Consider the following 12,093-nt stretch of genomic DNA (forward strand, 5'->3'; position numbering starts at 1 on the left):
CGGGGGATTTGGAGGGAACGTTTGGGGTGGATTTCGGGCGCGCGCTCCCTTCGCGCATATACACGCACACACGCACACAGAGATACACCCACGTACACGCGTCGACAGAGAGAGAGAGAGAGACACACATGCATCAGCATATACAATCGCATGCTTCGTGCCCACGTAATTTTGTACGTATCATGCCCGATGCCGCATGCTTTGTGCTTCACCAGTGACACGAATTCTGAACACGAAATTTAACTCCTTTTTTTCTTCAATACCACCCTTCCCCGTTGGAATCGTCGTTCGCGATATACGCAAAGTACAAGCTATTTAAAATTGGATCCCATTTAACCCGGGATCGAATTTCACTCGATCAATTTCCACGTTCTAACGATTTATTCCCATCTCGTACAAAAGGAATTCCCTCTTTCGAAACTCTTTCGAATTATTCGAATATCGAAACGTTGAAACACGAAAACGAGGGGAACGTATCTTTTCCGAAGATAAGAAAAAAGATTCGAATAAGAAAAGAAAAAAATTTAAAGATGAGATAAAAATAAGATAAAAAAAAAATTTATTTCTTTCCGGACCCTGCTTCCTTACCCCCTCATTCTAATAGTTTTGTAACATTGCGGACATTTCGTTCGAGATTAATATCGCGGATACTCTTCGAAGTAATTTGTCACGGAAGGAAATTTTTTCCACGGTCTGCAAAAAAAAAATTTCGCAACGCAAAAGCGATCGACGACGAAATTTGATATATATATATTTTTTTTATATGTAAAAAATAAAGCAATATCTTCGCGTAATAAAATTGAAAAATACTCCCTCGACGAAAACATCGTTTCTGCTAGATTACCGACGACCCGAGCGGCGCATTCAACGGGTCGTTAAAGGCACGCACAAGTAGTAGAACAGGAAGCAAAAACTCGATGCCGACTAAAGTTGCGCAGTCGAAAATTCGGTCCTGGGTTAAGAGAGCGGAACAAAATATTTTCGTGCCACAGGCATGCCGACTTTCATCTAGGGCGGGATATATTATCAAACTACGATCTATATACATATATATATATACATATATACATACATATATATACATATATATAGTACGGTAATACAGCATACGCAAAAGTGGCCAGTAGGGAATGGGTGACCAGTAGTTCTTTTGGAGTATTATTTGAAAAAAGAGAAAAAAAACAGAGAGAAAAAAAAAAGAAGAAGAAGAAGTAAAAGATTTCGGTTTTTGAAAGTCGTTAATTCATAACCGGATTATTTTGGAAAATAATATAATAATAATAATAATAATATATATATATATAGGCATACCGAACGGGGCCACGGCACGTCTCGTCGTGGCTAAAATGCTTTTGCAGTCGTTTCGTTCTTACATGCGCTGGGCTAGATGCACAATGCGTTTTAATTCGGTCGCACCGTAGTCGACACGTCGTTTTCTGTGTTTTAGCCTCCTTCGGGGCTGGCCGTCGTCGGCCCTTACTACGTCCCCGGACACGAGGCTCAGTGCTATATGTCGGAGGCTTTTTAGAGGGGCCGGGGGGCTTGGTTTATGCGATAGTGATGGTCAAGTGGTGGTAGTGGTGGTGGTGGTGGTGGTGGTGGTGGTGGTGGTATTGTGGTACAGTGGCAAAGTGGTGACTTTCAGTGGGTTCATGTAGCACACGTTCGTTTAAAGACGTTTTTCGTCGCCGGAGCTAAAAAAAAAAAAAAAGAACAAAACGTTTTTCCTTTTTCCTTTCTTTTCCATTTTTTCGTTTCTTTTCTTTTTTTTTTTCTCGAAAAACTCTGATATGTACAGCCGTGTGCGTGTGCTCTACGGTTTCTTTTTTTTTTTTTTTTTTTTTTCCTTTCTCAATTTACGTGCGATTTCTCCGTCGATCGTTCGATATTTTTCTTTTTCTCTTTTTTCCCATACATTCTTTCACACGATTTCCACACACAACGATACGTGTGCTTCGATTTAGAGAAATACTCTTTTTCGTAGTTCCACGAGAAGCGAGATATTCGAGAGAGAGACGACGAGTCTCTTTGATATCTCGACACGCAGATGCGGAGAAATTACACTTAGGTTTCGCTAAGTACCGATGCGAGCAGTTCACAACAGTGGTAAATTGGTACAGTGGAGACCCTTCGGAGGATGCTCGTATAAATAATATATATAATCTTACGGTTATATGATATACAGCCACGCAGATTGCGATCAAAGATGGAAGAAAACTCTTTCCTCGAGTTATTCTCCACGAGAATAATCTCTTTTTGCATTTTCAATCTTTTTTTTTTTTCTTTCTTTCTCTCTTCCTTTTCACACGCGTGAAACCACCACTAAAAATGCGTCTACGTTGCGTATACGTCGGCCGGCTCGATATCCACCAAATAAGATGCGGATTAACTAAGCCGACCGATCTGCGTGATCGAGCTCGCTACCTGTCGGTTGTTCGATGTTACTGCAAATTGCACGTCCGCTCTCGTCCACGATACAACGATCGTGTAACAACAGCGATTACATTGGAAAATGTTCTATGGAAAACATCATAAATTGGCTCGATAACGAAAAATATCCTTCTCTCTTCTTTTATTTATTTATTTTTTTTGTTTTTTTCCATCCAAAGCTTGACCAACCAAGGCTCTCCCGACGTTAAATACAATCACGAGCAGGCGCGTAACGAGATTAATCCATCGTTACGCGAACGATCTGGCGACAAATCGGCCATTTTAAATTTTCGAAATTTAACGAACCTCGATAAATACAACACAAGATTTTTAATACAGTTACACAATTTACTTTACTGGACAATAATTCGAGCGCAATTGAACGTCATACATAATAATTAATCCGTAATAATTGATCATCGGTTGATTTATCGGCTTTTCGTTTCGGCTATTGCCACTTAACGGCGGGATTTTATTTCGTTTCGCCAACTCGAATGTTTGCCCGATACTCGACCCTCGATGCCAGAGGAGGAGGAGGATCGACGATCGATACTTCCTCCCTCTCTTTACGTAAGTAGCACCAACCTCGATATTAATCGTTATTAATTACCATTCCGCGGAGGGGAGGAAGGGTGGAATGGACGGGGGCCGCGACAGATCGGAACAGAAATACTTCTAACGACTAGTAATAATTTAAAGCCGGGGGACGGGGGTGGAGCAATTAAGGACGACGGGACGGGATCCGGCTTTCTCCACTCCGCGAAACTAATCAAGGAACTTGGTCAAGTTACTTTGATATCTCGACCGTCCGACTTCCGCCGGCCTTTCGTCGTATCGTCCTGCGAACGAGTTTTAATATAGATCTCTCTTAGCGAGGGGGCGAGTTAGGGAACGAAACTTTTTCCATTGTTCGCAGTATAGATTACCAATCTCCGTTAGACTTCTGGTATATAATCAAAGGCACCGGATGCGTTTCACGACTCTCTTTTCTTTCCTTTTCTTTTTTTTTTTTATCGTTTTATCGTATCGTACCCCCCGATCGTTTGCAATTTAACGGCCAGATTCGTTGCCAGATGCGTTCGTTTCCGTTTTATTTACCTGTTATCCGCTGTTATTGGATAGAAGGATTTGCAATCATCGAAATTTATGATTCAACGATCTAAGGTTAGAAATTAGTCAAAATTGGTTTTTTTGAGAGTTGAAGAAAAGTTTGAGAATCGTTGTCGAGATTCAAGAGGAAAAATAACTCTCGAAAGAGCAACTTTCGAAACTTGAGAATATTTTCTTTTTCATAAATAATTTTCATTCTCGCCTAAAAATATTAATAAATATCTTCCAAAAGATTCCAAAGATTCATTCGAGAGTGAGTAACTTTCAAGAATTAAACGGATATTGCACATTGATTACTGATTTTTTTTCAAAAAAAAAAAAAAAAAGAAACTTAGAATCGACGAATGAAAAATCTCGACTCGAGAGACGGTAAGAGAGGGAGAGCATCCTCTTTCGGTTTCGCACAGCCAATGATCGCGTGTGCAATTTGCAGCAGTGATAATCAACGGCACGAGCTCGTGACAACAACAACAACAACAACGCACACGCATCCAAGCCATTCTCGCCATTTCAAACACATACACACACACACAGATCTACACCCACGCACCAAAGGTTCAGGTGTTTTCCCGCACGTGCGCCACCGTACACTGGTGTGTTATACCATAGGCGTCAGCTCTTTCGCTCGCCTTTTCTTTTTTTTTTAACGAGATCTTTCGTTCTCTACTCGCTCTGGTGAAATAATAATAATAAAACAACACTATTAGCAGCCTAAAAAAAAAAAAAAACGCAGCGGCACGTCTGATCGAGCCGTGTGTCTGATCGACTCGCTTTTTTTTTCGTGCTGAAGAGAGTCAACAGAGTCGGGGGTTGATTGCATGATACGCATCGAGACGATATCGCCTCGTTGCTATTGCGGACGCTTCTCGTCAAGGTGCTCTTGTTGTTCGCACACTGGTGCCTCGTTGCCGAGCCGCGCGCGTCATTTCCATTCGAAATATGTATATATATATACATATATATATATATAGGCAGAAACTGTTGCAATTACCCCTCTATTGAGATCCTGATTCGTGGAAAATGAGCTTTCTCGATGTATATTCAAAAGTTTCCATTCGATCTGTGACGAACGATCGAAGATTTTGGCTATGCTTGAAATTTATTTTCTTCACTATATTTCTTTCGAAAAGGGGTGTACGCGTCCGGCTCGGCGTTACATTCACGATGCCATGACGTATAGTATAAAAGTCATCGTGAACGGATATAGAAAACCCAATAAGAGTGAGCGAGAGCTGGTGAGTGAGCGAGTGAGTGAGTGAGTGAGTGGAGTGAATGAAAATGATCCACGACGATGTCGCGGATCGTGTGACTGATTCGTGTGTTAGTGAGCGTGTAAAAGTGGCGAGTGATGGACAGACAGACAGACAGATAGATAGATAGATAGATAGATAGATAGATAGATAGATAGATAGCCAGAGAAGGAGAGGTAGACAGAGAAGAGAGAATAGAATACGGAAGAGGAGTCGTGTATCTCGTGGGATGTGGGAGAAGAGAGTTCGTGTGGAAAGAGAGAGCGGGGGTCGGTCGCGTTTGAAGGGGGTGGGTTTGTAAGGTTTGTCGGGTAACGATATTTCGTTAGTATGAGCGTGTAAAAAAGAAGAATATACGAGGTTTTCTTAAGTTTTTTTTTTTCCTTATTTTTTTTTTTTTCCCTTTAATGTCGACACGACAGAAGCCGTGTTTCCGTGTTTGATCTGAAAAAGGATTTATCTGAAAGCGATGTACAGTTGAGTACTGGAGCGGTTTAACGAATCGGCAATCGACTATTTTTCTTCCATTTTTATCGCCATAAAAACTTTCATCGAGTGTGCGGAACGAATGAAATTGAGAAAAACGATATCTGAAGAAATATTATTGACGGTCGATTGCCGATTGGTTCGTAAGATCGACACTGTTTTATGATGTTTCCGATGATTGAATTTGGATCGTATGTTCTCGTGTGTTTTTTATATATATATATATGTAACGTGTTTCTGTGACGGAGGCGAGGGTGTCGAACTTTTTCTCAGATCGTCGCTTTTCATTTCGGTATGTATGCATTTATACACGCGCACGTGCGTACTTACAGCTCTCGATCTCGATATGGCAGAGCTGTCGGTCCATTGGAAAATATTGCAGATTCATTGGACACGATGCCGTGATCGTTAAACTGGAACAAACACAAAACATTAATTTCGTCTCTTTCGTGAAATTGATAAAAAAATGATAATCGGTTTCGTCTGATATTACTTTTCAAAAGGAACAATTCTCTTAAAAAGTAGTCATGAAAAATTTTAATAAATGATTAAATTTTGCCCTTTTCGGAGATAGATTTCTCGAAATTTTATTTTTTCCAGGTATAAATAATTCACGATAATTCTAAATCTAGTTTGCGGCGAGGAATGCTTGTTAATTATTTCACGACTGTTAACACATAGTGGAAGAGAAACATGAAACTTTCAAAGTGTAACATGATACGATTACGGTGTCAACGCTTAGAACGAATCTACTTAGGAAAGAATGAACGTTAAATTTTTATTATTATATTTTAATATTTATATATTATATATTTCCACCCTTCGAATCTCGAGATCTGGAAGATTGCAAAAAAACGAAAGGGTGGAAAAGATAGAACGAATTTAATTATGAAAGAATGAATGTCAAATTTTTATTAATCAACAAAATTTTTTCTTCGATCCATTCAATTTCTCTCGATCGTTTCCCACCCTTCGAATCTCGAGATCTGAAAGATTGCAAAGAAACGAAAGGGTGAAAAACGTAGAAGGAATCTAGTTATGAAAGAATGAACGTTAAATTTTTATTAATCAACAAAATTTTTTCTTCGATCCATTCAATTTCTCTCGATCGTTTTCCACCCTTCGAATCTCGAGATCTGGAAGATTGTGAAGAAACGAAAGGGTGGAAAAGATAGAACGAATTTAATTATGAAAGAATGAATGTCAAATTTTTATTAATCAACAAAATTTTTTCTTCGATCCAATTTCTCTCGATCATTTTTCACCCTTTGAATCTCAAGATCTGGAAGATTGTAATACAAAGGGTGGAAAAGATTAGGTATATTATGCATGAATGGTCCGAACATAGCGACACCGTTAATACCAGAACACTTTACGTTCAGAAGAAGCGCGGAAGGGGATGATACGAGAGGGCTGGGGTCGAAGGAAGCAGGGGTTGGAGACGATGCTCTGAACAAATTTGTCGTGGATATATATATATATATGTACAACTGCTTTCTCGAGCTGTTTAGAGACGGCACGTGGTATCGAAACGGGGTTAAAATCGGGTCTGAACGTGGCAGTTTTATCGCGCCTCCTCGTTGCCTGCCAGAGAATATATTCCATTACTACGAAAAAGTTCGAAGACTTTTGACGTGGTCCAAAGCCGTGAAATATTGAACGTGTACGCCCCTTTTCTTTTCGTTTATAGAAATTATTGCTCCTATTCTCGACCGACTATCTTACAGTTATATAGAAATAAGAAATTAGTATCGAAATTACTATTGAATATTTCTTTATCTGCCCAATAAAGAAAATGCTTTTATTATTAAATAAATATATACATATATACTTTCCTTCTACGAATAATTATACGATTTCGAAAGATTTTCATCACGTATAAGTGTTTCGAGACGGAAATTGAAAATTCTTTTAACAACAAAACATCTTAATATAACATACATACGCACACTTTCTTAATATCAATTAAAAAAAAATACTCACTTCAATTTACACGTAGAGAGACACGGATATCGGATAAATTCACGTGTAGACAACTCACCGTATACTACGTGTGATGCTTCCCGAGTGATGAATACGAATGAACTCGTTGCTGGTGGTAGCAATATGAAAGTACGACTGCTTCTCGTTGACGAAGAACGTGTCGGGTACCCAGATGTTCTTGATGAACTCGGAGCCGACGCTCAGCGTCTCGACCCCCGTTCGTTTCTTGAACGCGAGCCGTGGATCCGTCCAGAATTGCCGGAAGTAAAAATCCAGCGTGAAGTCCTGGTACGAGACACACACACGCACACGTGCGCGTTCATTAGTCCCTTGAATGGCAATACGTGTTCCATATGCGTACGATAGCGCGAAGAAAAGGGTGGAAGAACGTATTTGAAGTATACGCTATATGGTCGAAATAATTTTCACGCAAAAAAAAAAAAAAAAAAAAAAAAAAAATTAAATAATCGGCGATCGAGAATTCGTCGGGGACAATGCGGACAATGCGACGTGACACGTTGTGTAATAATTCATTGTCTCCCGTTAAAAAAAGAGAATAACACAATTATCGTCGGTGAAACGAAAGAGAACGCGGAGAGAGAGCCGATGTGTGTGTTTGCACGCGCGTAAAGACAGATTTAGGCATCGATTAAATTATCCGATTAACGCGATTTGTACACGTTTTTAATCACGTATTTCAACACGTTGTTCCACGTTTCTTTTTTCCCCGTTTTTTCTCGCGCGTATCGTTTCGTCTCTCTTTTTTTTTTTTTTTTTTTTCTTTTCTTTTTTTTGCTCGCGAGGCGGAAGGAAAAAGGTTCGGTGTGTTTTTTTTATCAGAGGGGTCGCGAGAAAGAGAGAGAGAGAGTAAGAGTGTGTGTATGAGAGAGAGAGACGACGACGACGAGGAAGAAGGAAATTTATATATATAAAAAAAAAAAAAAAAAATGTTTGTACGCGGAATTGGATTGGTCGAATCGTGTTGATCACGCGGGGGACAACGACGGGTACGACATCAACGACGAGAGGGAGGAAAAAACGAAAAAAAAAAAAAAATGTGAAGCGGCGCGATCGTAACAAGATAAAAAATGTGTCTCGAGCGATCGATTGTCGGGGAAGGGGAAACGCAGAACTGAGATCGCGAACGTCGACAGACAGAAACACTCTGCCGATAATCTTGCGTCGTGGTTATCGTAACGCGTTAAATCGGCTACTTGAACACTCGCGTAACTATCTATCGAGATCCTCCTCCTCACAGCCTCGTTTCGACCACGCGTAACAAAGTCTTTTGACAAAACGCGTGGAAAACGCGTCTTTCCTTTCCCCTCTGCTCCCCAATTCTTTCCCCAATTCTTCTATTGTTACCGATCATTCGAATTATCGTTATTGTTTTTTCCACAATGGAATCGATGCACGCGTTATATCCAGGATCGAATTTTCACGCGACAAATTGAATTTCGATTGTTCGAGTTCAATGAACAATGGAAGATTCAAACGATGAAAAATTTTATTCAAGAAGATGGCGAAAATCGAAATCATTTTATGCGAGTCCGGTTTTAATATATTTTTAAAAGCGGCGCATTTCGTTTTAACGGGTGGAAATTTAGCGTAATTTAAAGGTGGCAAGGGAATAGGGTGGAAGAAGGTGAACGATTCTTGTCAAATATTCAAGGCTCGTCGTTTAAACTTTGATTACTCTCGATTCATCGGATTCACGGGATGGCTTCGCGCGAGCCCATCGTGAATTCATCAAACGTTGTAGCGTGCCATCCTCCGTAAATTTCCACTTACTCGAGGCTAAGTAACTCGTTCCACGAAGAAAGTTTAAGTGACCGAAGGGGAGGGGGCGAATAGTTGGAGCGTAATCATCCGATCCGGATGGGCTAGATTTATTATTCGAGATCAAAGTTTCTTGATTAGTCTATTATTAGTTGGGCGTGATTACACAGGGAGCCACATTCGAAACGTGGTTAAAGTTTCCCCCGCGGGGTTAACGAAGAGGCTATTAAAAGTTCACTTATATCAAAGACAAGTAATGCATCGATCGTAAACCGATCACATTTGCATTTCATTTTAGAAGATTAGAAAGATATAAAAGGGCTAAGAGATATATAAAAGATAGGATCCAATTTCCTTGGGAAATCTTGATCTTGCAAAAGAAAGGAGGAGGAATTTAAAAATAAAAAGTTGGAAGAACCGTTTATCCCGAGATAACAATCTATGTGTTTATTTATATTTTGAAATTTACAAAATCCTCCCCTATGAAACTAATAAAAGAATCTTCTTTATTACGAATTTTTCTGTACTGTAATCTTTTGTATAAAACAAATCAATCCTATTTCTTTTCGACGAAACAAACGAATTAAATCATTACAAATAAATTTAAAATCCTAATACGAAGTTGATTATATATTGTTTGAATAATAAAACGATATGGATATGGATAAAATTTATAAATTCCAGAAATAAAGAAAAATTAAAAATTCGACGTTAAATTTTTTTTAAACGTTTCTTCGAAGTTTCGAATAACGATAAGATAGTAACGATAATTCAATCGATTCACTCGCATCGAATTTCCGTCGACGTGGTCGATCTCAGTGAAGTAAGGGGAGGGGGGGAAATACCGCGACGCGTAAGGTAAATTCGTGTGTACACGCGAAAGCGGTTAAGGTGCATGGACCGTGTATATATATATATATGGTGATTATATGTATTCCATATACACAGACTATTATTACTCGGGGCACAACAACGTACTACAACGTGCAAGCATGCTACGAGACGCTATATCGAAGCAACATGCAAACTGCCTTTATTACACTACTGTGAAGTGTACAATCTTATGTTATCTAATTTATATAAATACTTATATCTAATCGAACTTCGAAACTTGTGGTTATGCAACGTTATGCGGTTGGAGGATCTGAAAGTTGTTGGATTCTTTAAGTGTGAAATTCTTTGTAACAGACAAAGTTTCCTTCGTGTTCCAATTGCATCGAATTATCATCGATCTTAGGAAGAATCACGAGGCCAACATCTTTGTAAAATTGATCTTCGAAATTGATCTTCGCTTCTCTGTCTCTGTTTACACATAATTTCGCTTGATCGAAACATTGGTTAATTAGCCAACGAAACTCGTACCAGAATTGATGTGTACACGATCTTTTCGTTTTTCCATTTTTTTTTTTCCTTCTCACATTTTCCACGTGAGATGGATACAACAATGTCTATCCATCTCAAGATTTATTAATCTCGTGACGCAATTCGTTCGTTCCGAATTAAACAGATCCCCAATTTGTCGCAAATTGCATTTTTTTGCCTTCTCTCGCTCCACCCTTTTATTAACGTTTGAGACAAACGTTTTCACCTTCGTGAAGCACGAGTATGTCGCGTGGAGATAGATGATTTTCGAAAGGAATTGAGCGAAGAATAAAAGAAAAAGGGGAAGAGAAGAAGAAAAAAAAGAAATGGTTTTGATTCGGTCGGAACGAGTCGCGCGACAAGAGAGAGAGAGAGAGAGAGAGAGAGAGAGAGAGAGAAAGAAAAAATCGTTGGGTTTTACGACAAGATAAATAACAATTGTCGCCATAAATTCGTAGATTTCCAACGCTCTCTACGCGAATTTTTTCGCTCTTTTTTCCCCTCCCTCCTCTCCACTTCATCCCCCCGTCGATGTTACATCGAGAATTTTTACGAGTATTACAAACGTACGAGTGGAATTTTCACGATCATTATAGGTGTGAAATTTTGTTGGTCGAGAGAGGGAGGGGAGGACAAAGATATATATATATATATACATATATATATAAAAGAGAGGGAGAGAGAGAGAGAGAGAGAAATTGAGGAAACTTTAGGAACGAACTTGGACATTTTACAGCTCCAATAACGGCTGACACTCACTCCAATGCTATGCTGGAAAGATTTCAACCCGAGGCGACGCTTACCACCGTCATCGACGTTGTATACGTTTGCCGCGATATTTTTGTGACGTTTTCAAGCGCGGAAAGTTTTATGCCGGATAAACGTACGGATTTATGCTATTGCGATACCGCTTCGAGGGTTGCAAGACGTAAATAATAATAAGAAGAAGAAGAAGAAAAAGGGATAGATAGAAAAGTGGCCGTTTCGTTTAATTCAGAGCGAGAATTCTCTATTTTTTGTTGGTCATTGGTAAATGAATTAAATTATATTTCCTCGAATCAAAAATGACGATTTTTCATTTTTCAACGAGCCATCGTTTTTTAAGAGAAAAATTGACTGTGAATTGATTGGAATATGATAGGAAGAATTTTTTTTGTTTTCTTGCATCACGTTTATATTTAAGTAAAATTAAATTTTTATCAACACGATTTATAAAAAAAAATAAGAAGAGTGTAACCGATAAGAGTTAACACACGAAGAAGTTTAAATATAATTAAAAAATACCTATCGTTTTATTTAGAAAGAAAAAAAGAAAACTAAACTCTGAAATCGTCGTCAATGCCTGGTCGTGAAAAATGAAAATTGTCGAGATCTATTCTAAACCTCACTTCACCTCGTTTACGAGTTATAAGCGTAATTCTCAACTTTTCGAGCGATAGAACACGATATCAGATTATCTCTCGTTATAACCGTTAACTGCGATAAACACGAGGAAATTTCCAACGAATCCAACCAACAACCAATGACAAGTACCAACTTTTGCAACACGCACGAGATTTTTCACGAAGTGGAAAGTTCACCCTTCGAGTGGCACTCGATCCTATCCCGCGTATTTCGATATCCGCATCGTGTGTATCCACTCTCTCTCTAAAAATTATATTTCTTTCACGAGACAAAAAAAAAAAAAAAAAAA

At 39.0% G+C, this 12,093-nt stretch overlaps 1 protein-coding gene across 9 annotated transcripts in view; it reads right to left on the reverse strand.

Moving 5' to 3' along the window:
• Positions 1 to 12,093, reverse strand: part of LOC102675465 (gamma-aminobutyric acid receptor subunit beta) — a 94,722-nt gene that overhangs the window by 8,422 nt on the left and 74,207 nt on the right. For all 9 annotated transcript variants that reach the window (XM_006618940.2, XM_031512060.1, XM_006618939.2 and 6 more), the window contains exons 6-7: positions 7,318 to 7,544; positions 5,607 to 5,689 (exon numbers count right to left, since the gene is read on the reverse strand). In XM_006618940.2, coding sequence (XP_006619003.1) covers positions 5,607 to 5,689; positions 7,318 to 7,544 — 310 coding nt within the window. The remainder of the gene's footprint in view (positions 1 to 5,606; positions 5,690 to 7,317; positions 7,545 to 12,093) is intronic.

This window comes from Apis dorsata, unplaced genomic scaffold (assembly GCF_000469605.1).
Source record: "Apis dorsata unplaced genomic scaffold, Apis dorsata 1.3 scaffold_382, whole genome shotgun sequence".
Taxonomy (NCBI): Eukaryota; Metazoa; Arthropoda; class Insecta; order Hymenoptera; family Apidae; genus Apis; species Apis dorsata.